This window comes from Mirounga angustirostris, unplaced genomic scaffold (genome assembly GCF_029215605.1).
Source record: "Mirounga angustirostris isolate CCGP_5_RB_7025 unplaced genomic scaffold, mMirAng1.0.hap1 SCAF_11, whole genome shotgun sequence".
Taxonomy (NCBI): Eukaryota; Metazoa; Chordata; class Mammalia; order Carnivora; family Phocidae; genus Mirounga; species Mirounga angustirostris.
Window position 1 is genome coordinate 15,786,268 of NW_026991719.1, and position 27,777 is coordinate 15,814,044.

Sequence of the window (27,777 nt, forward strand, 5' to 3'; positions counted from 1 at the left end):
AACTAGAGCATGAGCCTTTCCAGAAACACAAAGGGAGAGCCTCAAAGGGGAGAGAGCAAACAGCTAGCATGTGAGGACGCCGACACCCCAGAAGAGGCATAAGAAGTCTCAGATGCCCTACAATGGACTTTTGGGTACTCCACACTGTGTTGAAATAAAACAGAAACTGTTGAACATACCTTCTCCACCGGTAGAAAGTCATTCTCTACTTCAATCGACCTTGGTCTTAGTTTTATTGGTTTGTCTTTGAATATATCTCCAAAGCCCACTCCCTTAACTTTCTTCGGCTGGATTGCTGCAGTTGCGACTGTCCCGTTGGCACCTTCGGATTTGGTACTGCTCGAGTCACCCCCATCACTCTCGGAGCCTGTGGTTTCCCTTAAACCTGTCAAGAGTGGGGACGGGGAGAGAAAGAGCTCAGAAATCAGCCATAGCTGTGAAGTGCCTCACAGCCAGCCAGGAACCACCTCTAAAAGTGTTACTGGGCATAGGACAACCTGCACTGGGGCTTTCCATTTAGTGTGTTGAATATGTTGCATTTGGGTGGCTCTGAGTTTTGTTCGATCTCCCCACCCACAGCCTTTAATTTTAAGAAGTGAGTCAAAATTCTTCAAAAAAAAAAATCTAATTTCAAAGCAGATCTCTGTGTGACATTTCACCACTCTTCAGCCCGAGCCTGATTCTGACACAAACTTGTTTTGCCACAGTCTGCATGATAACAACCCTTCCCACCCTGTCCTCACCTCCCCACCCTGCCAGTATCACATACTGTACCTCCAATCTCTATGACTCATGGCAATTAGCAATTAGCAATGAAAGTAACATTTCCTAAAGGGAAACTGTAAAGCTAAAAGCCATTTAAACAAATTAGCAATTAAAGAAACCACATAAAATTATGACTGCCAAAGAATTAAATCTCTCTGGATGGCTTCACAAGGAATAAATGCACGCAGACATGTTTCTCGAGGAAAGCATTAAACCAAACTTGACATTGAGACGCTTTCCCTGGCAAGATGATTGTGTTTGTTAAAGAGGGAAAGGAAGCTGCCCTCCCGGAGGCCGGACTCCTCCGAGCCTACCGCTCTTCTTCCCCTCCTTCAATGCCATCATTTCCCCAAAGCTGAATCCCTTTCCAAAGAAGAACACTGGGGACATGACACCCTTCCTTCGACTTCCTGTGGCATGTGTTGGAAGTCATCAGATAGTTATCAGCAAGACAGCGTGAACACTTACCTCCCAGATTCTTTATTCCCCAAGCTCTGCCCACAATCATGTTCCTAAAAGGAAGAGCCTATTTGTTTCTAGTTAATTTCTGGGTGTACACTCTTACTTTGAAAGTCAGTGCATCAGTCATGCCATCAAAGGGCAGGATTCAAAGGATATTTTATGGAATACTAGTTTGCCATTCAATCTGTCTCTAAAGCCTCTAGGTGTGTAGAATAGCTCCTGAACATTTACTGTATATCCCCTGATGACAACAATGCCCTCGATGAAAGTACATAATCAAAGTTGGTTCTGTATTAGGCAATCGTGCGCTATCCCTCTATAGGGAAGGTGGGCTCCTAGTACATATGAACAATACACCAAATAATTGCTCACATAAAATGTTATAAAATGTCGAAGTCATTCAAATAAAGAAGTCTCAGGGCAGGAAGGAACTGTTAAATGAAAACAGATAAAATATCAAAAGGTCATTATAAATTGCCAACAAGTTTCAAAATCAAATCCTTAAAATTAAAACAATGGCTGTGTTTGTTGCTGCTGCTGTTTTCAATAAAATGGCATTTATAGGCCACAAAGGAAGGGGGGAGGAGGAAGATCCCTGTTGTACATTTTAATTAAGTAAAGAACAGCATTTGTGAGCAAGAATGGAGGACAGAGCCATGAGGAGCAGCCTGCAGCCGTGGGGTCGGCTGCAATTTATAGGACTGAATTTGAGTGTGCAAACATGGAGAACCCCCCTGGATTAGCTATCCATTTGTGTGTTTATTTGTTCATTGTTTTTGGAAATATCCCTGCTGGAGATATAATTTTGGAGTCTAAATATTGTGTCATTTCCCCTTTAACATGTTCTCATTTTGCCGTATGGATCCTTTCTATGTGATAAATGGCTTGTATATTCTTTTCTGGGTTGGAAAGACCCATTTGAGGGTGGAATAAAGAAAGAGTTAGTGGAAAAAACCCTCACCGTCCTGCCCTCCCCACCACCACCAGCAGCAGCCGCAGAAGGCAGCAGGCAAGTGGATTAGGGCAAGGCTGTTTTAGTTCTTCAAAGAGAGGAATCTGAAGGAGTCTTCTATCTTTCCTCATTAATTAGAACCATGATGTTTTCAACCAGTGCCATTCTGATTTCACTGAGCTTCTGGTTTCAGGGATTCGATGCCTTCCGGGCTCATCTTAATGACTTTCTATTAATCACTGTGAGAAATGCTCTTCACATTACATGGGGAGAGGGGGCAGTCTTTCAGCCACATAAGCATGGACTGGGAAGGAAACCCACAGCAGATTTTTCTTCCAGACATTCTGGCAGCCTGCTTCTATCGCTTTTCAGTATGCAAATCATATAGCTGAATATCTGGGTTGGTGAAATAACTCAGAATCTAGTTCCTTCCCTTTGGAGGGAAAGAAAGGTGACATTTCATGTCGGTTGGGTGCTGCAGCTTTTAGCTACTGGTGCCCATCATACTTGCTTTCCTATAAAGTGTCCCCGTGTCAGTGACCCCCACGGGCAGTATGGCTCAGAGTGTCGTCTGCGGGCTGGGGCCAGGTCATGAAGGGGTTGTGACCGGTACACCGCGCGCTGAGCGCAGGAAGTGTGCTTGTTTGGAAGCGCTTAGAGCGGTGGGCACTGCTATGACTTCAGACGTGTGGCCAGGGGACTCGTCTAGGTGACCAGGGAGTAGACCAGTCCCGGTTTGTCAACCACCCGTGGTGAGGTGCAGGCGGCACACGGCATGCGTAGTAAAGTCGTGTACAGCAAGACCAGTTCTCCGTCTGTGGGGGGACGGAAATAAGAACGAACTGCACCCCAGACGGTGTGAGAAGCCAGGTTCTGGCGTTCACATCTGCACCTTCTCTTTCACCACTTCTGCGTACGTAGGATGGATGCATATGTGTACCTGCACACCAGGGTGGAGGCTTTGCCTTCAAGGTAAAAAAAGAAAAAAGCCTCAAGTTTTCTCTGTTATACGGCGGGCCAAATGACATCATAAATTACACTTTTGTGTAACTGACCGAAATATTCCAGCATGGATCAATTCAGATCTGTGAGCCATTTTTGTTGATTTTAAATTTAAAACTCACGTGCACAGTGCCATTCAGCGGCAGGAACTGTTCTAAGGGCTTCATGAAATTCATTCATTAATCTCATTCATGTCCTTCCCCCTCAACTTTTGGCAGCTTTATCTCATAACACAAAAGGCTATATGTTGGTCCTGCCAAAAGAAGTCTGTCGTGCGGTGCCTGGCAGAATGAGCAGAGCAGAACACCATTTCTGGCGTAGGCTTTCATGCCGCATTCTTATTTCTTTGAACACGCAATGAAGAAATGGTTTATTGGTTTCTAATGAGCCACTCAGGAAAAGCAGTAACCGCGAGAGGTTGACATCTCCATGGGAAGCCATCTTACACCACCCCAGAGGCCCAGAGATACTGGCACAAATACGTATGCCGTGACAAATGCTACCGGTCCCTTCTCTGCACGCATGGCTCATGCACGCATGTCACACACATGGCAGAGGCACAAAGCAAACGAGAAAGCGCCAGGGCTGGTGATGAGGATGCTCCTGTAGCACATACCAAGGAGACAGCACTTATTCGGGCAAATAAGTCCATGTCCTTGCATCAGAAATTCACACAGACACTTGGCAGAAGCATGAGCAGCTCAGGAAAGTGCGGCCGTGTCAAAAACCACAAGTACCCGGATGTTAACTTTACAATTGCCTCCTGCTGTTAAGGTCACTCACTGTAATAGCGTCTGTGGCCCTCCGTCTTTCCGGGTGCAGCTCGGTACAGAATTGTCCCTTCAAAGGTAGTCTTTCCTGACAGTGAATGAGAGAAGAGAAGGGGAGAGAAAAACAAGAGGGGGGAAGGGGGAGCAAATGATGGCAAAAGAAGGAAGAGGGAGAGTCTTTAACTGAACTTGCCTTCAATGAATCCGCTGTAAGAGTTTTATTGGCAAATTAATTAGAGACCATTAGGCAGAATTTAAGAATGTTAAGGAATGAGCCCAAAGTCCCCACGCAACCATGATGGCAATGAGCACCCAGAAGAGGGGCTTGCTTCTGCAAATGACTGGCATGTAGATTAGGCCCAATTTAAACCTGGAAGCCATTTCTGCATTTTAACTCAAGAAAAGGAAAACCTCAATTAACCAGAAGAAATCCAATTAATTGGATTCCTTAATGAACTCAATTATACAGGGCAAACTCCTCTTTGGAGAGTATGACCCATGCGTAATATAGATTTAGGCCCATTATCTTTTATCTTCTACCCCTAGGGCCCTGTATAATACAAAATGATATCCACGACCCCACGATTCTCAACAAGGCACAGAATTCTCTTTAAAGATTTTACCCTTCGTACCTTTCAGCAAGAAAAGGCACTAATATGCTGGGGGCGGGGGAGCTCACCAATAAGGATTGAAACCAATAGTGTCATCCGTGTAGATGTAAGGGGCTTTCTGCTTAGCACTGCGGACAGCAGAAAACCCTATTTCTTGAAACACCTTAATTGAGCTTTTGCCATATCAGTCACGAGACTGTACTTAGCATGAGGACATAGGACTCACCCACTGTCAAATTCAAATTATCTCTTTTTTGTTGTTACAAGTAGAGGTTATCAAGAGCATAGGACTGGACACATAGCTAAAGGCCAAATTTCTCCGGAATCATAAGTACAGAAAATATACACACACTGTCCTAGTTTGAGTACACACACACACACACACACACACACACACACACCCCTCACAGAGAATACCATGGGCAGGTAAAATGGTTTGCTAAAGGCAAACTCAATTAATAAATGCATTACTCTACATTACCCAACAAACAGGTTCTCTTATGGCTTACAAGCTAAATATCAAACTAGAGGCCAGTCATACAGCTCACTCATAATAAGTCTGAGGGAGAGAAAGGCAGGCTACATTTACAGAGAGAGGAACTGAGAGGGAGGGAGCAACTTGTCTCACTTCTTAGAACATTCTTTAGGAAAATGGAAAACTCCAACAGGAAACATCAAGTCAGCTTCTGGGCCACGTCACTCCTGAGACATGAAGAGAACTGTGAATGATCAGATGGACAACTGAAATGCCATCGGGTATTTCCCATTTCCATGTCCTACAGGCATGGTGGGACACCCTCCTTCTGAAGTCCGCCCTTTTTGACAAGTGTGCTCCATCCAATTAAAGCAAAAACTTAGATGTTCAAAACCACTGGCTACGTAAGAATCATCCAAAGAAACAAGAGAGTGTCTCAAAGGTTCGTGTTAGATTTGCAGCTCTTGAGGACTTTGATGACCAAAAAAAAAAAAAAAAAAAGAGCAAATAACAGCAGCTTGTTTTATTTGGGTAATTTTTATTCTGCTTCACTTTGGTCATCAAGGTGACATTATTCCTAAGGACGCAGATGTTTTGCAAGCGAGGTCCTCCCAAACTAAACAGCGGGAGTCCTCTCAGTGTCAGAAAAAGAAAGCGGAAGAAAAAGAAATCAGCATTTTGATAAAGTCCCTCCAAGTACAACAGAACCTCCCTGTGTTCTTCCCCAGGACCAAGTCTGAGGATCACTGAGGGAGACCACAGCTCTGATGTCTCTGAATGGCCAAGCATGTGTGCAAAGACCTGTTCACTGGCAGCAAGGCGATGGGAAATGGAGCCTGGGCTGCGGGTGAACGAGGACACACATGTTCTATCTAAAGCGCAAAGGAGACGGGCAATTGGAAAGTTCATGAATATGAGTGCTGTTTATTCCATTGGCAGAAATACTCTACTATCACTATTAAGTATTAATACCTGAAGGCAGCAAACACTCTAAAAGGGAAGAATTTTAGGGGCACCTGGGTGGCTCAGTCGTTAAGCGTCTGCCTTCGGCTCGGGTCATGGTCCCAGGGTCCTGGGATCGAGCCCCACATCGGGTTCCCTGCTCTGCAGGAAGCCGGCTTCCCTCTCTCCCACTCCCCCTGCTTGTGTTCCCTCTCTCACTGTGTCTCTCTCTGTCAAATAAATAAATAAATAAATAAATCTTTAAAAAAAAAAAAAGGGAAGAATTTTAGAATTTCAACAGAAAATCATATGTTTATCCTGGCATCTAATTTTGCTTAAAACTGTTTCATCAATTTGCTAATTGCTCTTCAATGCTAATAGAATGTCATATACAATACAAATACCAACTAATACTAAAAAGAACAAAATGTACAAAATAAAAAAGAACAATCTTTATCTTACAACTAATGAAATACAATATTTCTATATCATGAAAGTGGTTTGCCCCAAGTTTTAAAAGGCCATCTTCATCTTCGTCTTAGCTTGACAAATCACTAAAGATTCAGAATCTAAAATCCCAAAATAAAGAATTAGGAAAACAACAAAGTCAATTCAAACTGAAATCTCCTAGTTATTAATGGTTACAGAAAGAAAATGCAAACCTTGTCCCTCTGAAAATTATGGAAAATAATTGAACAAAATGTTTCTGTAGCTAAATGATGTTTTTTTAAAGAAAAAAACTAACAGGAATACTTTTTGGTTTTACAACATTTACTTTAGAATCTGAGAAATTCAATAATATTAAAAAATATGTTAGAAATAAGACACGTTTATGTCTCAAATGTGAAGCAAAATTTGTCTGAAAATGAAATTGGACAACAGTAATATCTGGATTTGCCTCAGCGTCCAAATAAATCTTATGGATTCAGGATATTCTCTGATTATAATTTAGTATCAGTATAATTTATAATTAGTTCTTTTTTTAGAGAGAGAGAGGGAGAGAGAGAAAGAGCATGCATGAGTTGGGGGGAGGGAGAGGGTGAGAATCTCAAGTAGACTCCCCACCGAGCACGGAGCCCGACACAGGGCTCAACATGGAGCTCAATCCCAGGACCCCAAGATCATGACCTGAGCCAAAACAAAGAGTCAGCAGCTTAGCCGACTGAGCCACCCAGGCACCCCTATAAGTAGTTCTCTTTCACATTTAGTCAATACCAGCACGTGCAAAATGGAAAATGAAAAGGTAATTAATTAATCATGATCTGCAATAGGAAGAAACAATCTAAACTCTAGTCAAATTTGAAATTTGTCAGATGCTCTGTGAAAGGGTAAACTGCAGGCCAGAATAAAAGCAATACCAAAGTGTGTGTGAAAAGCCTGAATATAATTGTGGCCTCGTCACTTATAAGCCATGCCACACCCAGAACTTAGTTTCCCTGGACTTTAGGGTTCTTATCTGACACCGGCTGGACGATCTCTAAATTCCTTTCTATTCCTAAGATTCTGCCCACATTATTATTACAATCACTTGGATGTTTTCTTTTTGAAAAACCTAATTTACTCAAATTTTTTTCACCATTGGTCTGCTACATGGGAGCCCATTTCATTCTTTTAAAAAATTCCTTGTTGGTGGGTGCCTGCGTGGCTCAGTTGTTAAGCGTCTGCCTTCGGCTCAGGTCATGGTCCCAGGGTCCTGGGATCAAGCCCCGCATCAGGCTCCCTGCTCAGCGGGAAGCCTGCTTCTCCCTCTCCCACTCCCCCTGCTTGTGTTCCTTCTCTCGCTTTGTCTCTCTCTGTCAAATAAATAAATAAAATCTTTAAAAAAATTCCTTGTTGGGGTCATTCTGGAAGCCCCAACAGATCTGGGTGAGAATCGTTGGTGGCTGCTAACATTCAAAAACAAAGACAGCTAGACATTATGAGCCTTCATATAGATGATACACCACCATCTATGACATTTTAGGGAATATATATATATATTTCAAACCTCAATTTAATCAAGCCCCTAGATGTGATTATCAATTTACAGGAACACAGAGTCGATAGCATAACAGAGATGAAATCAGCAAAGACAGGTGGTGGGAAATTAATGGACAAAGGACCTCAGTTTGTTCAGTAAAAAATTACAAGGGAGGGGCTTCTGGGTGGCTCAGTCGGTTAAGCATCTGCCTTCGGCTCAGGTCATGATCCCGGGGTCCTGGGATTGAGCCCCACGTCGGGCTCTCTGCTTAGAGAGCCTGCTTCTCCCTCTCCCACTGCCTGCCACTCCTCCTGCTTATGCTCTCTCTCTCTCTCTCTGTCATATAAATAAATAAATAAATAAATAAATAAATAAATAAATAAATAAATAAATAAAATTACAAGGGAAAAAGGAGACATGGAGGAGGAATCCAGAGATTTAGAAAGACTTGAAACACATCTGATCATAATCAGATACAAGTTACAAAGCATGCACCTCCTCTGGATGCACATTCAAACTAACAAATTGGAGGGACGCCTGGGTGGCTCAGTCGGTTAAGCGACTGCCTTCGGCTCAGGTCATGATCCTGGAGTCCCGGGATCAAGTCCCGCATCGGGCTCCCTGCTCGGCGGGGAGTCTGCTTCTCCCTCTGACCCTCCCCCCTCTCGTGTGCTCTCTCTCATTCTCTCTCTCTCAAATAAATAAATAAAATCTTTAAAAAAAAAAAAAAAAGGGCGCCTGGGTGGCTCAGTCGGTTAAGCGACTGCCTTCGGCTCAGGTCATGATCCTGGAGTCCCGGGATCGAGTCCCGCATCGGGCTCCCTGCTTGGCGGGGAGTCTGCTTCTCCCGCTGACCCTCCCCCGTCTCATGCTATCTCTCTCTATCTCATTCTCTCTCTCAAATAAATAAATAAAATCTTAAAAGAAACTAACAAATTGCATTAAAAATAGAAGACTATGGGGTGTCTGATTGGCTCAGTCAGTAGAGCATCTGACTCTTGATCTCGGGGTCATGAGTTCGAGGCCCATGTTGGGTGTAGAAATCACTTAAATAAATAAAACTTTAAACGAAACAGAAGGCTATGAGGGGAAAGTGAACACTGACTGTATATTTGATTACACTGAGGAATTGCCATTATTTTTTTGGTGTGATAAGGATTTTAAGACCCCCCTTTTATTGATACATATTGAAATATTCATGACTGAAATTATATGATATGTGGAGTTTGCTTCAGAATAATATGGGGGAGGACTGGGCCGTGGTATAATTGCAATGAAGTGGCCACAGGCTAATGAATGTTGAAGCTGGTTGCTGAGCACACAGGGGTTCATTACACTATTCTCTCGACTTGTGTATGTGTTAGAAATCCTCTATAATAAAAACCTCTGTACAAAAAGTACCTTTAATGTTCCATAAATTCTATAAAATACAATAGCGTTTTCAAATTTAAGTATGGAGCAAAACGTTTCTGCTACTACATAGCTATGAACTTTCTTATCTGAGGTAAAAGGTTTAAATCAACGTTATCAACCAATACAATTGCTGTAACTCTTTCCTTGACAGATTAGATTACCCTGAACAGAGACCTAAAGTTCAGAGACTTTCATAACCAACCACCATATATAAAAATACATCAGGGTAAAAGAAAAGCAAGTTCAAGCAATTTGCACCTGTCATTCAAAGATAAAAATGCCTCCTTAGAGTAAGAAAGGACTCAGCAAGCGCTTATTGAACACCTGCCATGTGTCAAGCTGTTTGGGCACACTTCCTTAGAAATATAATGCCAGGTTTCTTGTATTACATTCATCCATCGGTTGACAAAACTCACCTTAATAACTACGCTCAAATACTTTCTGGAAATAGAAATGTGAAGAGGACAAATACCAAATAATTATGTGCACGTGTAGGTGTGTGTGTGTGTACAACAAAGACATATACAAGGATACACTGTACACAAAATTTTCTTCATATGTACCAGAACAGATTTTATCCCTCTTAAAAAAAAAACAAAAACACCTCACCCGTGATGTCTGGTAGCATTTAAATTAAGAGGATTTTTATATGAAGCCACAAGACTCTCTAAAAATTACCAAAATGGCATAAACGTTAGGAATATTAAGTGGGCTAGTCTAACAAAGACCTTGATTAAGTACTGTTTAGCTCATACCAGAGTAAAAACCTAGATGTCTTTTGTGCATGAACTACCTTTGTTTTTCTCAGTTTTTGATAAAAGTAAAAAGGTATTTACTACTACAAGATGTTATCCCGGGGGGAAAACTGGATGAAGGGTACATGGGATCTCTCTGTACAGTTCTGGGTTGGTTGGTTGTTTTTTTTTTTCTTTTCTTTTTTTTTTTTTTTTGCAACTTCCTGTGACTCTATAATTCCTTTAAAATAAAAAAAAAAATTTAAAGTAAAGCACACTGAAACTACTGATGCCATTCTCTGCAAATCAGGAATAAGCAAAATCATTCTGAAACCAAAGGTTCCGCTTAGACAAATCCTACCAGTATACCTAACTTCTGTATGTGATCTGGGCTACATTTTATACATTTTACCATCTGATAGCCATTGTATCATCAGAGTGTAAACAGCTACCGAAAAGCCTGTCAGAATGCTGAGAGATGCTATTTCTCTTTCAGGGGATTACTTCAATTCAGCAAGACACAGGGACATCTGCTTTTGTATAAAGTCCTTTGGGACCACCATTGTCCCCAGATCCCAATAGGACTGGCCTTTCCACCTTTTTCCTCAGACACTCATGGAGCACCTGGGGCACCTTCGTGAACTACCAGCTTGTGTACTCCCTTTCTGCAATGTGAGCTGACTGATGGCAGGGACTCTGTGTATCTTCGGTGTCTTGTGCAGTGTCTCAGTAACAACAGGGGCTCAGCAAAGGTTGAATGAATGAGGAATAGAAGAAAGGAAGGAAGGAAGGAAGGAAAGAAGGAAGGAAGGAAGGAAAGAAGGAAGGAAGGAAGGAAGGAAGGAAGGAAGGAAGGAAGGAAGGAAGGAAGGAAGGAAGGAAGGAAGGATGGATGGATATGGGTGGACAGATGGAGGGGAGATAGATAGATGGGCCCTCTTGTCCTTAACTGTATAAACAGGAAGATTGCCAAGGCCATGTAGTTCTTTCAGAATCATCCATCCTTGTTAGGAAACCATGCCTCTTCAGGGACCCCAAAACCCCTCAATAAGGGACAGATTCTGTGGTAACTAAACATGGCTGCTGAAACTTTGGGGCTCTCCTAGTTCTGAAATGGAGAGGTTTAACTGAGTGAGTGTTGGGGAGAACAACCTCTCCAAGAGAAAAAGCCCCTTCTGATCATGTGAAGGAAGGCTAAGTGCCCAGAGAGACCATTCCACTCAGTCTCCTAACCTCCTGCCCCAGAAATTCCAGCACCATGCACTTTGAGCTGAGGGGGTCAGGCAGGGGCAAACGTCCATATTATTAAGTTAGAGGAAGAGGAGACAGTTTATTTCAATAGTTCCAAAAATACAAAAGGCATTGCTTCTCTGCCCCTCCAGCTGTGAAAGCATAGCTAACATGGCAGGATACCAAGAAGTCAAGGTTCTCCCAGAGAGGTCGTCCAATACCCCTCCAGATCTCCTTTTCTGCATCAGTAAAGGAATCCCAAAGTAATTTCCACATGCAGACACAAAATGCTTCAGTGAGCATGGTACGTGTGCGTCAGCCTCAACATACAAACTGGTATATGCCAAGAGTTTATCATGATTAACAATGAAAGTGACCGTTTATGGACAGCCTTATATGGCTGAGGTGATTTATATACATTATTGCTATTAGAACCCATAATACACTTCCCCACAGAAATAATGGCATGATGACCCGATTTGGTCCTCCCTCCAAGAAAGCCCATTTAATCCACAACATCCCTGAGGTACAGTATTGTGATCATAGGACCCAATTACCAGGTATTGGTAATTGTTGAATACAACACTATTCCCATATATAAAAGGAGACCCCAGGGAGGTTAGAATTGATGTGCAGTTCAGGACCTATAGCAATTCCCACTATCATGGGGTCAAGGACATTCACTGCCCTCCCAGTTTTACTCACTAGCCGGGCCATGTTAGCAGAGACTTGCTTCACCCCAAGCCAGAGAAGGCAACAGGAGCTCCAAGATGCTTCGCTTGCTCCAAAATCACCCCCCGTATTTCCTACCATAGACCCTAGGATGGAATGGAGTTCAGGGGTGGGGTGGGGTCCCTGGCATTGGCAGTAGAGGGAAAGGGTATAGCTGAAGTCTATGAGCCAACCGACCAGAGCTGCTGTTTCTATGTATGAGAGGCTGTAATGAGCCCGAGCTGCTGAGAGACCAAGTGAAGAAGGTTGCCTGAACACTTTTCCAGAAGTGGCGTTACCTCCAAACTAGGAGTCTGTCCATCTGATTACTGGTTAAATAAAAGAGACACGACTAACTTGAGAACACTGCTAAAATCAGATTCTTCCCAATGGAAAAGAAAGATGTTTCAGTATTATTTTGACAGGACAGAGTTTAGAAAGGGAGGTCTGCAACCCCACGTAGTGCCGCACCACCATGACAGTCGAGCGTCTTACGACATTCATGCCATGAGCTTGGCTCAAGACGGGGTACAAGAGATACACAGACACCCATGTGGGAGGTAGGGTTAGCGACTGGGAGAACAAAGCTTCCCGGTCCTGACCTTTTGCTCCGTGAGCTGGAAAGGGCAGCAGAGAAGCTGGAGGGAGGAGAGCTTCAGGCCCTGGAGAAAGAAAGACCTGGAGTCCGTTCTCACCATCGCAGAAAGACATGCATGCTCACCCAAGGTGGGGCTGGCCTCTGGGCTGTCTTGTCATACTGGTAAGGAAACTGGCATGCAGTCTTCCCGAACACAGCCCTTCTCACCACCAACGGTTTTTGTGTGTGTGCGTGTGCCAATTTTCTCCAAGTTCCTCAAAGGATGCTGAGAAATACAGTCTCATTTGGTTCATTTAAAAAATAATTACCAACTTGCAGTGAGAGAAGTGTATGGAAGCACAGTAATATGAGCCATAGGAGAGTATGAAAATGGCACAAAGGCCGACGGTCACCTATCCAGAGATGGACAGCGTGCGCCTGCGCACACATCAAGGTGTGCAGTTCACACCTTTACGAGGATAACCTACTACACCGCAGGGGTGAAGGCAGCACAAGCAGAAGCGTACTCGTGAGCTTCCGTCACTGTCCCTCGGCACAGGCTACAGAAAAGTGGGGAGGCTGGAGCAGCACCCGCCGGTGCCCCCACCCTGCCCCCCACATGGGGGACTTCCTTACTTGACTTGGAGAGCTGCTCATCCTGAGAGATGCCCAGGTCATCCGACTCCCCTGACAGCTCCTTGATGAAGTTGGAAGGAAACATTCCGGTCTTCCCATTGAGAACGCCTTCCCACCATCCTTCTTCTACCTGCACAGATGCAAACAGAAGAACAGAGATGCAGGGCTCAGGTTAGACAATGTGGCTCCCAGTTTTCTCTCCCATCTGTATGGTGCACAATGCAGAGCCCACACAGGGAGAGCGGAAGGAGTTAACAGGGAAAGCTTTCAAGTTAACAGGGAATGAGATCGCAGACCTCACAGAGTCTTGAGATTCAGACTCAGGAAGGGGGGTGCTGAACCTGGGGGCCAAAAACACAAGTGGAAAGGGATTAACAATTTATTTTCACTAACCTCGGACTGAAATTTGGCATTTCCTTTGGTCACAAAATGTAGGTAAGACAGTAATCGTAGAAGGACCTGTGACTCGTCCCCAAACAAATCATGGACATTTTCCTATCAAAGCACAGAAGCTGTGGGTATCTCAAGATATCGCTTGCACCCATGACTACTATGAAGTGGTGGTAGTTACCACACCTGCTGGGGACCTTGTTATCTAGTGTATTCACTACAGAATTATTAATTATAATAAGAAATTACACAGACTTTCATATCAAAATTTGCTTTTAAAATAGCTTGATAGCTATTTCAACGGTTCCCTTTGTAAACTTACGTTTCATTTTAAGCATTTAAAACCATTATTTAGCAAGGGACAGTGGCTTCCCCAGATTACCCAAACTAACTAGACGGCTGAACAAAAACAGTTAAGAAGCCCTGAGCTAAGAACTCAATCGGAAGGTAGAAGGACTCCCTGCAGGTTTCTGAAGGGTTCTAGAGTACCCTGAAATGGAGTGCAACAGGGTGAAGGGAGGTAGGGAGGGCGGCCAGACTGCAGGCCTCTGGGTAGGGGAGTGAGGGCCGGATCTGGGGGAGCAGTGACAAGGGAGAAGGCAGGCATCGATTTGAAGGCTCTTTGAAGTAGCAGCTGGTCTTGAGCCACCAATTAGCTGGGGCGAGCAAGAGGAAGGTAAAAAGCCATCCCAAGATTTTGTGATGGAGCCACTAACAGAACAGCAGAAGTCCGAAGTCAGAACAGCAAGGTGGCTTCTTAAAGGAAAATAGCAGGACATTCTGAGAACAAGCATGTATTAAGTTACTCACCCAGTGCAATAGAACAGAAAGAGACCCTGAACCTTTGGACTTTTCTTTTTTTTTTTTTTTACCACATGCATATAACACCAACTCAAACTGATAAATACAATTTAACAGCTAAAACAATTAAAACAATAAAGAATATTAAAGTAAAAAGCCCAGTTCAAATCCTACTGAAGCTCAGCAGTTATATGAGCTCATTCAAATTTCCTACCAAACCGAACCCTGGTTCCTATCTATATAGTGGGGATAATGAATACACTTGATCAGTGTTAGAGACAGATGTATTATGGTTCTACACTAGCAGCTAGGGACACAGAATTGTACAGGGCATGGCTTTTTTTTCCTCCCCGAAGCAGTTGACAATCTACCAAGGTAGAAAGGGCATGTGGTTGAAAGAGGGGAGAGGAGGGGCGTGAATAAAAACTAGCAATGGGAGGTAAATAGATGGGAAAATGCCATGACTCAGTACAAACAAACTTGTTACACAAAGTCGAGCTCACCCAGATTGGGGATGCTACAGGAAGGCTCTGAGAAAAAAAGAAATCAAAAATTAAGGTTGGCCTTGAAGAGGAGAAATGGTAGATATATATAAGTAGTGCAGGGGGGTGTGAGACACTCCAGAAAGGAGGAAGCTGACAGAACCTGTAGAATGGAGACAATGAGAATGGTGTTTGGAGCATTTTTTAGGGAACTCATGGGATCAGGTTTGCACTGTGGTGATTATATCTGCGTGATCACACAATCTTTGGGAAAGAATCCAGATACCCATGCACAACTGTCCCAGTGACTATTCAATAACACATCGTGGCATTTAACAGCACTTCACTTGAAACCATTCCATGTTTCTATGCCAACTCAACTGATATGTGTTATTCTTTCAAGGAGCTTTTTATAGGATTAGGACGGTTGGGAAAATTCGCCATGAGCCTGAATACAAATAGTCACCGGATTTGTGGTGGGGGATCCTTTGTGCTTGTCCTGAATAAGGAACCATAAAATGACCTTCTTTCTCCAAGAATCATGGGGCAGGAGGGAAAAACCAAGGGCACGGACCACAAATGAGCAATCCCTAGCGTAATCCGCAACCGTGCGGGGCAGCTGGGCCAATTCTATTTGATTCAGTTTGACAGTATCTAAAACATTCCTGTTCCCAGTAATAAGCGACTCCAGCCTGAGATCCCTGAAGGAAGTACTCCTGATGTGTGGGATTGCTTAGCTGCCTGCTGGGAAAACAGGGGTGTCTTTACCTCACCACACCCCCAGATGCCTCTATCAATGAGAGGAGTGGCCAACAGGGAAGCAGCAGAAGTCTATCATTAGCCACGCGGTGAGTGGAGGGTCAGGCAGTAAAACCACCGCTCATTGCCTGAGGCGGTACATGTCTCATGGCAGGTGCTATGGCGGTGGGGGGGGGGGGGGTAGTGTCTGGCCCCTGTACCAGTGAGAACCGTTCAGTACTATTTCTTCGTATAGCCGGCTGCTTTCGTTGTAAGATTCAGGCTAGAGATATGAGAGAAAAAAATGATCCTCACTCTCCCACTATCCTTCTTCAGCAATATTCTAGAGTTCAACTTCCTGCATTAAGATGAGGACCCTGAAGCCTAGCCTCATTCATTCAAAAAGTAAAACATAGTACCTTACACTCTGAATGAATAAGAATGAAAAGCAGGGAAATCATCAAGGGAAACCCTCGATGGGGGTCTCTGAAGGCCTGATTCCCCCACAAAAGGATCTGCCTCGCTTTGAGGAGCAAATGGGACCAAGAGACAGGATGATGTTAGCCACTGTGCTTAGTTAAGTACCACCATGTCCAGGCCTATGTGCCCCTCCCTATCCGACCAACAGTTAATAAGCACCTATCCTGCACTGCTCTAGGACCTTGGGGCAGATTCACTGGTGAACAAAACAGACAAAGACAGTGTTCTTGAGAAGCTCCTGCAACAAAGAAAGGAACATACAGAGCCTGTGCACCCCCTGCTTGGAAAATCAAGCTTGCTTATGTTTGTTTCTATATTTAAAAGAGAGAAAGGAATGTGTCCCTTTGTAATAAACTGTGGATTATGGATGTTACCAAGGGCTTACCATTTCTGCCCCAAGGAGAGTAATAAAGGGGAATCGACGCCCACCTTCTCCCCCACCAACACACACTCATCCACAGCCTGCTGCAGGCAGTGCCTCTAGGCCGAGAACAGCCCCCACCCTGTGCCCCTGGGCCCAACCCAGCCAGCTCTGGAGCCCAGGGCTCCAGCCCGAGAGAGAATCCTACCTCCGGCCCAGAGCTGGGAACAGGGTAGTTTACACCTGGCAGTGTTCGAGAAAGAAAGACACGGTAAAACCACTTCAACAGCTTATGCTGGGGGCCCTGCAATTGCCATGTCTTCACAATCACCAGCATCTAAGTGGGTTCAGGGCCCAAGGAGCTCATCTCTAGCTATTTAGCCCTGTTGGAAGTTGGGGAAGCAGCTGGGTGAATTTCAACACTTCCACCCAATTCTACGCACATTATCTACATTTGTAAGGCACGACAGAGAGGATGCCTGTGGATACAAAGATAACCATGCTGTCCTAGGTACACAGCTATTCCGAATAGTTTCGACTTACCAGTGTTGAAGTTTTACCTGTTAAACTCTACTGAGAAAGGGAACAACAGATTTACCAAGTCTAAAGTCTACCTCAGGGTGGGAGTAGCATGACAGAAAAACCCATTTAAGGGCTGCTATAGCTTTCTACATGCAATTGACCCTTTGTTGCCCAAACCTCAGTCAGAAGCACGCTGGAGGGGGCGCTGAGGGAAGCATGGGGGAGGGAGAGGCACATGGGCAAATGAGGTCAGCCTCATTGTTCCCAGAGCTGTTTTACCATTCTTTCCAGAAAGGAAAATGGAAAAGTCAAGCTTTAAGGAAAGGCCCACACCTTAACATTACTAAAAATTTCCTCAAAATGTATTCAGACTTTATAGGTTGTATGTTTCTAGGAATTTATCCATTTCCTCTAGGCTGTCCAACTTGTTGGTGAATAATTGCTCATAGTAGTCTCCTTCAATCCCTTGTCATTCTGTGTTATCATTCGTAACCTCTCCTCTTTCATTTCTGATTTTATTTATTTGAGTCCCCTTTTTTTCTTGGTGAGGCTAGATAAAGATCTGTCTATTTTGTTTATCTTTTTGGAAGACCAACTCTTAGTTTCACTGATCTTTTCTATTATTGTCTTAGACTCGATTTCATTTACTTACGCTCCGACCTTTGTTATTTCCTTCTTTCTACCAATCTTTTTTTAAAAGATTTTATTTATTTATTTGACAGAGAGAGAGACAGTGAGAGAGGGAACACAAGCAGGGGGAGTGGGAGAAGGAGAAGCAGGCTCCCGCAGAGCAGGGAGCCTGATGCGGGGCTCCATCCCAGGACCCTGGGACCATGACCCGAGCCGAAAGCAGATGCTTAACGACTGAGCCACCCAGGTGCCCCCTTCTACCAATCTTGCAGTTCATTTGTTCCTTTTTCTAGTTCCTTGAGGGTATTATGCTAAGTGAAATAAGTCAGAGCAAGACAAGTACTCTATAATCTCACTTTTTGTGGAATCTAAAAAAAAAAAAAAAAATCAAACTCATGGATGCAGAGAACAGACTGGTGGTAGTTGCCAGAGGCAGGGGCTGAGGGGTAGGTGAAAGAGGTGAAGGGGGCCAAAAGGCACAAAATTCTAGTTATAAGATAAATAAATCCCGGGGATGTAATGTATAGCATGGTGACTATAGTTAATAGTAGTATATTGTATATTTGTAAGTTGGTAAGAGAGTAGATCTTAAAAAAATTTCTAACTATGTGTAGTGATAGATGGTAACTAAACTCATTGCTATAATCACATCACAGTATATACTATACATGTATCAAATCATCTTGCTGTATGCCTAAAACTAATACAGTGCTTTATTTCAATTATATCTCAATAAAAAATTTATTCAGAAGTAATTAAATGAGAATTTCCATACTGGCCCTTTTTCCCATCTTTGAGAGGTTAAGGGAAAGTATTTTCAAAATTTTTTGAATGGCAGAGAGATACTTAGTTTTTAAAAGTTTTTAAAATTGAGGTATAATTCATATAATGCACACGTCTTAACAGTACAAGTCAATCAGTTTTCACATATGCACCTGTGTAACCCACACCTCTATCAATATACAGAAAGTTTCCATCACTCCAGAAAATTCCCTGTACCCCTTCCTAGTCAATCCACCTCCACAAGCAACCACTCATCTGATCTCTACCACCTATGATTGATTTCACCTTTTCTAGAACTTCGTGTAAATGTTCTAACACATAGTTTTACCTTTTGAATATTGCTGAATAAATACAAATTGTTTCTAGAAAACATCTTTTTCTATTAGTGGAATTAGGGGAAAATATTTTTAAGGGAACCGCTCCCTAAAGGCATAAACACCTACATTATTTTCCATTTTAGTTGCTTTAAATAACCATCCCTGTTGATTTGGGGACATGAAAGCTGGTTGTGCCAGAGACAAGTGTTATCTAGGTCCTAAATGCCGGGGCCAATATTTTCCCCCAACTCCTGTGTAGTTCATTGTCTGATTACCTCTTTTTGGCAAGGCCACAACATTCCATATACATAGGAAAGTGACTTTTTATTCCCTCGTTCTTCTGAGAATAAGCCTATTCCACATGAGAGGGGCCCCTCAAAAGAGAAATCTGCAGAGTAACTCAAAGGGAAATGATTGAAGAAAACATATACAATTTCTGTTTAAGACTTCAGCAAACTCTGCCCAATGAGACAGAGCTACATCCATGATTTGCCTCACAGTGGAAAGGGTTTTTGGTAGGGCCCTTCTCGACATCCTTCAGCAACGCTTGACAGCCCTGTCCTTCAAAATTGCTACAGGCTAGTCTACAGGTCCCCAAATTCCTAAATGACTCTGTGCTAAGGCCTTACTCTTACTCCAACTTGGAAATCTGAGCAAAGAGTAAATCAAGCCAACAAGATAACTTTTCTGATGAATCAAGATCCTAAAGCTTTGTTCCGCCACTATTCACAAGTGAGAAAATTATCCATGAGGGTTGTGTTAATCTTAGAAAACCCATTTGTAAGAAACCTTCAAATGGGGGTATTCCTTTAAAAGTTCAGTATAGGAGGGGCGCCTGGGTGGCTCAGTCGGTTAAGCATCCCAGGGTCCTGGGATCAAGTCCCACAACAGGCTCCCTGCTCGGGGGGAGCCTGCTTCTCCCTCTCCCTCTGACTGCAGCTCTCCCTGCTTGTGCTCTCTCTCTCTCTCTCTCTCTCTCTCCCCCCCGACAAATAAATAAAATTAAAATATCTTTAAAAATAAAAAAGTTCAGTGTAGGAGGTACCGTCACTTATCTCATCCACACTTCATTGCTGGGACCAGCTTCTGCTTCCCATACTCCACACCTGCCGCGGAAGCTTCGCAGGTCATCCCTGACTCCAGAGCAGGGCTGTACCAACACCCTGTCCTCCCCCCTCCAGACTAGCCCAGCACCTTACACGATATACCCTGTGCTTGCTGAAGGAATCCAAATACTTCTCACCTTCCACGTGCCTGGGGATGAAATTCTTCCTGTTCTAGGAAGCGTCTTCTTCACCTTCACTGAGTGCCCTTGTTTTTAAATTCCTTCCTCATTTGTCAATGCCATCGTTTGCCACTCTCGTACCATCCAGGGTTCTTACTTAGCTTCTTAGCTGTGCATATCTTACCCTCCTTAACTATACTGAACATGTTTCAAGACAGATTCCATTCACGAAATCTCTGAATCTCTATGAACCCAGTTTCTGTCACAGAGTAAGCACTCAAATATTTGATAAATTCCATAGCTATGCAAATCTCTTATAAATACATTTCAACTTGCAAATATGTTGCTTTTATACAGTTGTAGTCTGTTTTGTGGGCTGATGATGCTAATCTAATCACCTTTTCTTCTAATCGTGGCTTCCCTCTCCTTAACATGCTCTGTCACCTCTGCAAATTACATCATCAGACATGTCTACCCAAAATCACTGGAAGAAATGACTGTAGAGCAGCCCAAGCTCTTTGGATTATCACATTCTAATAAACAAATTTTTATATTAATGTTATCTCTTTTTTTGAAAAGATAACAAACCCTTCTAAAGCAAGGGGTGCCTTGATGGGTAAGAATTTAGGTATGCTTGGATTACCTATTAACTAATTAGCTTTTAAATGAACTGCACTTCTCATGGGCAAGCATAAAACAAAAGGCAAGTCTTTGAAGTTCTTACACCAAGAATGAAATGAGGATGACCTGCTATTTGGGGTCCCTGGACCCAGTTTCAATGTGTGTGGGGGGGCAAGGGAGGTTTCCCCACATCAACAAGCAATTCTTCAGACATTAGCTGGGTGTCCTACCATTTAACTCGGTTCTGACACTCTCTACCCAGAGACAGCTGCATATCCCACAGGTTAAGAGCTCAGGCCTGCAAGACTGCTCCGTTCCCTGCCCCCACTGCAGATGCCACTTGCAAGTCCAGGTTGTCACCTATCCTTCTGACCCACTGGCTACAAATCAGAGGTTCCCAGGATCCCCTCCTCGGGTTCAATTAATTTCCTAGAGCAGCTCAGAGAACTCAGAGAAACATTTTACTTACCAGATCACTGATTTATTAGAAAAGGATATAACTCAGGAACAGTCCGATGGAAGAGATGCACAGGTCAAGGCACGGGGAAAGGGCGTGGAGCTTCCATACCCTCTCCAGGCACCACTCTCCACGCACCTCCACATGTTCACCAACCCAGAAGCTCTCTGAATCCTGTCCTTTGGGGGTTTTACGGAGGCTTCATTACGTAGGCATGGTTGATTAACTCACTGGCCACTGGCAACTGATTCGACCTCCAGCCCCTCTCCCCTCCCCAAGGTCAGTGGGTGGGACTGAAAGTTCCAACCCTCTAACCACACCATTGGCTCCACTGGCAACCGACTGCTTTGCTTAGGTGTTTCGAAAGTTACCCCGTGCTTAGGTGTTTCGAAAGTTACCCCGTTATCCTAAAGAAAGACACCTTTATCACTCTTTCAGGAAATTCCAAGAGTTTTAGGAGCTCTGTGTCAGAAATGGGATGGAGACCAGATACATATAGTTCTTAATATAATTCACAATATTATAACTGCCCATCTGTACCCACAAAGGTTGTCTGATTGAGTTAAACTTCTGAAGAATTTCAACAGCTCATTTAACTCGAGCTGAGGGAACCAAATCTGCTCTTGTGGGTACAAGAAGATGCCTGAGTTTCTTAAAAGTGCAAGTTACCACCTTTGCAAACTCTAAGACCAGGTCAGGCTTTAAATCTGAAATTTCGCCATTGATCTCCAGCGAGCCTGACTAGGGACCATTGAAAAATACCTCAAAAACAAACCACAAGGAACAAATAAAAGCAAGAATCTCTGAATACTCCTTGGGTTATCACTCAGAGAGACTGGTTGAGACCAAGCTCAGCCAACACAAGAAGTGGCCCCTTTCCCAGTCTCCAGATAAAACAGACTGGGAAACAAAGAGGCTTCAATGAACTTTTCAAAAAAAATAAGCCAACAACCCAGGTTTGAAACTCCAGAGGCCCTCAAATGCCATTACTCCTGATGAGCTTGTCTATATGCCATCTCTGATCTTATGGTTACAATTTCACCTGCATTGATCAGTCCCTGCCACTCTGGACAAAAATGACACAAGTGTGTATTTACAGTGATTTTCTTAAAAAAAAAAAAAAAAAAAAAAAACCCAAGAACTCAGTCTGCTATTTTTCCTTTCAAACTGGCAGCCCGGTTCCTTTAGGTTTACAAAGATGAATCTAACGACGAGAGCAGAGTCCCTGTCTCTAGCCAGGAGGCAGGTGCACGCTACATGCTTTTTTGAGGAAGGTGACTTTGCTAGGTGCACTGAGCCCGGACAGCTCTGCACTCCCCATTCCTTCTCCCAGCCACCCTGCACAGACCCATCCAGGCTGAGGGCTCGGGGCTGGCCGTCAACTCCTGCCAGATGGGGCTCAGCCTGCGTCGACCCAAACCTGCGTAAGCCCGCTGCTCTGTTAACCCACCAGGTGGTTACATGGCTCAAAAAATAGGTAAGTGTGAAGACAAAGTGAGTGGTGACAAGGGATAATGGTGAACGATGTGAAGTTAAAAAAAAAAACAAAAACCTGCTGCCAAATTAGGTGTGGATGAGACATCCAGAAAAGATGGGGGCAGTGGACTGCAGACCTTTCTTTAGAAGGACTGGGTACTCCGGTTGCTTCCCTTGTGTTCTTGTCAATCCATTTTAAAAAAACTGATGGAAATCATGAAGGAGGCACTATGGATTTAGAGAGGACGGAACTCAAACCAGCAAACCCATATTTAAGGAAAACGCCTTGACCCTATGAGCTTATGGTGACAAATGGCAAATGAATGTACATTTTTATATTTTCAGGCAAAATTAAATAAGATATAAATGATCTTAATTAGGGGTGCCTGGGTGGCTCAGTCGTTAAGCATCTACCTTCAGCACAGGTCATGGTCCCAGGGTCCTGGGATCGAGCCCCACATCGGGCTCCCTGCTCAGCGGGGAGTCTGCTTCTCCCTCCCCCACTCCCCCTGCTTGTGTTCCCTCTCTCGCTGTGTATCTGTCAAATAAATAAAATCTTTAAAAAATTATCTTAAATAAGATAATATCTAATTTAATTAATATATATAAAACATCGTGTTTTAAGATTCTCTGCTTGATTCAACCTTTTTCAAAAAACCAGTCCATACCTCCAAAATCCTCCTAAGAGTTGTCTGGGCTTTTTTGTTCCTCTGGGGTAGTTGGTGTGTGTGCATTTGTGTGTGTGTATAGCTTTGCAATACTGTAGGATCGATCTATCAATCAATAAGAATATAACATATTTATACACACATACATGATATCACCTATTATATTTTTATTGCCCAATAGATTGATTGGTTTCATAGTCTTGCAAAGCTAATACTATGGTCTTACCTCAATCTGTCCCTGTGATTGAAGAGTTTTTATTGATTTGGGATGTTTATTTTTAGTTTTCAGTGGAATGAGAAAATACCCACTGGCATTTATACATCCATTATAAAAAGGCATATTTTATATTACGCAGTGACAATGGCCCAATATCTGCAATATTATAAGGAAACAGACATAATGGGAAAACTCATTTTTGATAATATAATTTTTTAAATATGGTTTAAAAGGCCAACCTTTATGTTTTGTTTTACATAAATATCCTAGGCTACACAGTTTTCCTTTTTCCTCTGGGAAGCAAGCCCATCCTGAAGCCTGGCACTGAACTGGTGGTGACTGAACAGGACACTGGTCTTGCTGGTGGCGGGGACGTCCTACGTCATCTCGGCGCGAAGAGTAACACCTGCGATCCCTCCTCTCCTTCAGCGACCCATGCCCACTTTCCCTACAGCCAACGGGCAGGTGAGGGTGGCCACTATCTCCCAGAAATGTGTTAATAATTTTCCTTATCTTGATTTGTATTTCATAAAACATTTTTACAACATTAAAGGAAAAACTATCTTCTGTGACACAACCATTTTCAATCCTCGTTCCCTTCCGGTCTTCAATCACACACGCGGAGATGTATTTTACGTGGCTGTGTCCTAGTAGATGCAATTTTGTGTCCTGATCTGTTCATTTATTTTGCAAAAAAATCTTTTCATACTTCCATTTATTTGCTTACTTATTCGGCAAGCGTTTATTAAAGTACATATTAGGTTTCAGGCACTCTTCCAGGTACCACATAAGTAAAGATAGATCAAAACCAGATCCCTGCTGTTGAAAAGCTCTCAGGTTAGCAGAATTTAACAGAAAATTACATCGCACAGTATTGTAATAAATACAGATTTAAAGACCTCTGGGTTTACCATCTTAATGTCTTCACAATCTTCTAGCTGAATACTATCACTTAATTCATATAACTGTTCTCTCTCTTATTTTTCATTATCACAAGCAATTGACGTGTTTCATTTATGTTTTTTTCTGTTAACCATTTTCTTTGGATAAATTCCTGGGAGTGAGATTACTGGCTCAAAGGATGTTAATTCAGATTTTTACAGCTCTTGCCATACCCTGCTAAATAGCTTCATACTAGGATCATAAAGACATACGAAGTCACCACTTCTCGGTATTACCAACAGTCTTAATGTAAAATGTTTTCTTAGGATTCTCAAAAGCAGGACCCATTATTGTCTTAATTTGCATTTATTTAATTAATAGCAGTGTGGAACATTTCCTCATGGTAAAGATTTTTCTTTCCCTTTGTGGGATTTGTGTTTATGGCAGATTTATCTACCATTTATTGTTGTTATAGTACCTTCCTAGTATAATTTAATATATGATATATATTACAACTTTTCATGATCATTTATTGCAAAATGTTTATTTGTTGTTCTCTGTTGGTTTTTTTAGCTAAAGTCGCTTCAAATTATACCAAAATTTTAACTTTTTTAAAAATTAGTCACATAACGAGATCCCCTCATTAATGAGTTAAATAAAACTTTGACGCATGCTCACTTTATGTTTGTACGAGCATCAGAGAACCTGGTGGCTAGCATCAGCCCTGCTACTTGGACCCACGTCACAGTTCACTTAATCCCCTCCTTGACTTCTAGCTTCCTTTTTTTGTAAACCATGGGTTTCTCTAAGGCCAAATGGTACTCAGGAAACCAAAGCTATCGGAGAACTGTATTTCTATACACAGACACAAGTGTTGAATCAGGATGAATGATCAGGTTCTAAGTCTGAAGCCCAGGATTGCCCAAGCAGAAGGGAGAGGAGCAGAGGAGAGGGAGAAGCAGACTCCCCGCCGAGCAGGGAGCCCGATGTAGAGCTTGATCCCAGGACCTTGGGACCACTCCACCAGCAGGGCTGGCCCCGAGTAGCCAGGACCGAGCAGCAATAAGGGAATGCGGGGCAGTGGAGAGAACAGTTGGTCTCCAGCCAGGTGGACCTGGCTCCAACCCTCAGCCCTGACTCTTCTAGGGTCTGTCTCTCTTTTTTTTTTCCTTCTAGGATCTCTTGAGGCTCTTTTCTCATCCACAAAACAAAGTGCTTGGGATGGGCCACCCAATGGGCCAATGTGTAGAGAACCTTATCACGCCTGTCACATACTAGTCTTCTATAAATGTCCCTTCTTTCCCTTCCCTTTGAATCCACAGTGTCCCCCACGATGAATACTGAATTCACCCTCTAGAGATGGCTCAGGGTCACTCTGGAGAGCCAGAGTCTACTGGCAATTGAAGCAGAGGAGAACAGCTGTGGCAGTGGGCCGGGACCTCTGAAGCCCTTGTACACTGGGTGAGAAAGACTGTAATTCCAGATGGCCCACACCTGCTCCTAATGGGCTTGGCGGCATTCCTGTCTCTGAGAAACCAGATAGTGTCTAAGGTCTCTCTAAGCTCAAACATCCGCCACAGCAAGGCCAAGCAGGGGTGGATCCTGACCGCCCGCGCGAGGCCACCCACCCACCCGCCTGGCACGCTTACCTCTCCTACTACCTCTATGATGTCGCCGACCTTCAGCTCAAGCTCGTCGTCGTTCTGGGGCAGGTAGCTGAATGCCACCTGGCAGCGGCGCCTCCTTCGCTCGCCTGAATGGGGAAAGCAAAATATTGTTGAGATGCAGCTCTTGTCTCAAAATTCGATTTTAAAGTGAGGCTTCCTAGGCATGCAGGCAAATTAAGCTGACTTGTCTCAGATATGCTCTCTGGGACATGGCTAGAGGCACGGCAGCCCTGGTCTCAGAGAGAGGCAGTAGAAAGCAGAGCAATGCTTCTTGGTCTTTTAAAAGCTGCTGGGTCAGAAAGGCATGGATATGAGAAACCGATCCGTTGGTGCAGAAGGCAAAAACCCCACCCCTGAAGCGCTGGAGCAGTGTTGCCTTAAACGCTTTTCCACGGATGGGGCTTTGTATTTGTTGCTGTTGATTTTTGATGAAAGCTGATGTGATGTGGTAGAATAAAAAGAATGGTCTGCTTCTAATGCTAGCAAGGCAGAGGAAATTTTCCCCAATGTGCAAAGGAAAAGATAAAGTAGCCTGGCCTTTTTCTGACTAATCATCACCCTTTCAACATGCTGGAACTCAGGCCTGATAAGCAAAGGCTAGTTAGATTTCAGCCTGCCCTTGGTGCCATTTCAAATGCCCCAAAGGGGTTCAACAAATCCACTTCGGTCCTCTTCCCTCAGTTCCAGGGGACCCATTAGCAGGATCCCTGGCTGCTCACACAGAACCAACCCAGGCAAATCAAGATAAAAGCCAGGACCACATTTCACTTGACCGGAGGACATTCAAGGTCACAGCATCTCGCTCACCCAGAGCGGCCCAACGGGAAGGCCCTGGCTTAGAGCTGGTTCAAGTACAGATGCAATTGTCCACACCACAGACATGCACTGTGGGCAGAAAGAACATGCATGTGGTATGTGTGATGGGGGTGGGGTAGGGAGACAGGCAGCAGCGGAGGCCCAAGCCAGGGAGAGGTGGATAGCAGAGAAGAAGTAAGACCCGCATTGCTCCCAAGTTTGTGGCTCAAGGCTGACCACCTCACATTGTTCCCTCCTGCCACCACATGGCCTAGAAAACCAAAGGGATCAACAACTTCAAGGAAACACATTTAGAAATGCTGACATTATTTTTGGATACTGCCTACAGTGATTCTTTTCCTTTTCTAGTCTTTTCCCTGAGAAAGCAAATCCCTGCAGGAGTGATCACAGGCCGCATTAAGGCCCCCGTGCAGCATGACATCATACAAAGGGGAAGGTCTTTGCTACATCTGATGGGCTCACTGATCAATATGTTTCAAAAGCCAGTGGCCTAGTTCACTCCGCTCCATTTTTCTCTGCCTGAACCTCACTACGGAAGAACCGAGTCAAACAGAAGAAAGGGGGCAGAAGTTCAGAATCAATAGCTTGTCTGATCACATCTTTGGCAACTATGCAAATATACTCCACCGCTTCATGCAAAACCACAAGCCACCTGGGCCTAATGAGAACAAATGCAGAACTCTCGGGCCAACTGCCAGGTGCCGACCACACTGCCTGCAGGTGGCACAGGGCGACCCACGGAGGGCCCGGCTCTCCCGGGCACTGAGGGCGCATCCCAGCTGGCTTCTCCCCGGTGGGGAGTGAGGAAGAGTGGCAGTCCGGGGCCAAGAACTCTACCGTGATTCCATGGCGTTCGATGCAATGGGAGGCAAATCCAGCACTCTGTTGTAAAGGGTACAGATTCCTCGTTCTAGCTCAGAAGGTCAAGATGACGACGAAGCGATCTCGGCACCCACCATGACTCCCCTGCCCCCACATACACCTCTTAAGAAGAAGTTCTTTTA

General features: G+C 43.9%; 1 protein-coding gene across 7 annotated transcripts in view; it reads right to left on the reverse strand.

The window, feature by feature from the left end:
- The window catches only part of SH3KBP1 (SH3 domain containing kinase binding protein 1), a 332,304-nt gene that overhangs the window by 136,201 nt on the left and 168,326 nt on the right, over nt 1-27,777 (reverse strand). For 6 of the 7 annotated variants that reach the window (XM_064573852.1, XM_064573854.1, XM_064573849.1 and 3 more), the window contains 3 exons: nt 25,940-26,043; nt 13,241-13,370; nt 180-385 (listed from right to left, as the gene is read on the reverse strand). In XM_064573852.1, the coding sequence (XP_064429922.1) occupies nt 180-385; nt 13,241-13,370; nt 25,940-26,043 (440 nt within the window). Of the gene's footprint in view, nt 1-179; nt 386-3,964; nt 4,040-12,629; nt 12,690-13,240; nt 13,371-25,939; nt 26,044-27,777 lie in introns of all 7 variants that reach the window. The other variant, XM_064573856.1, reaches the window with a different exon arrangement.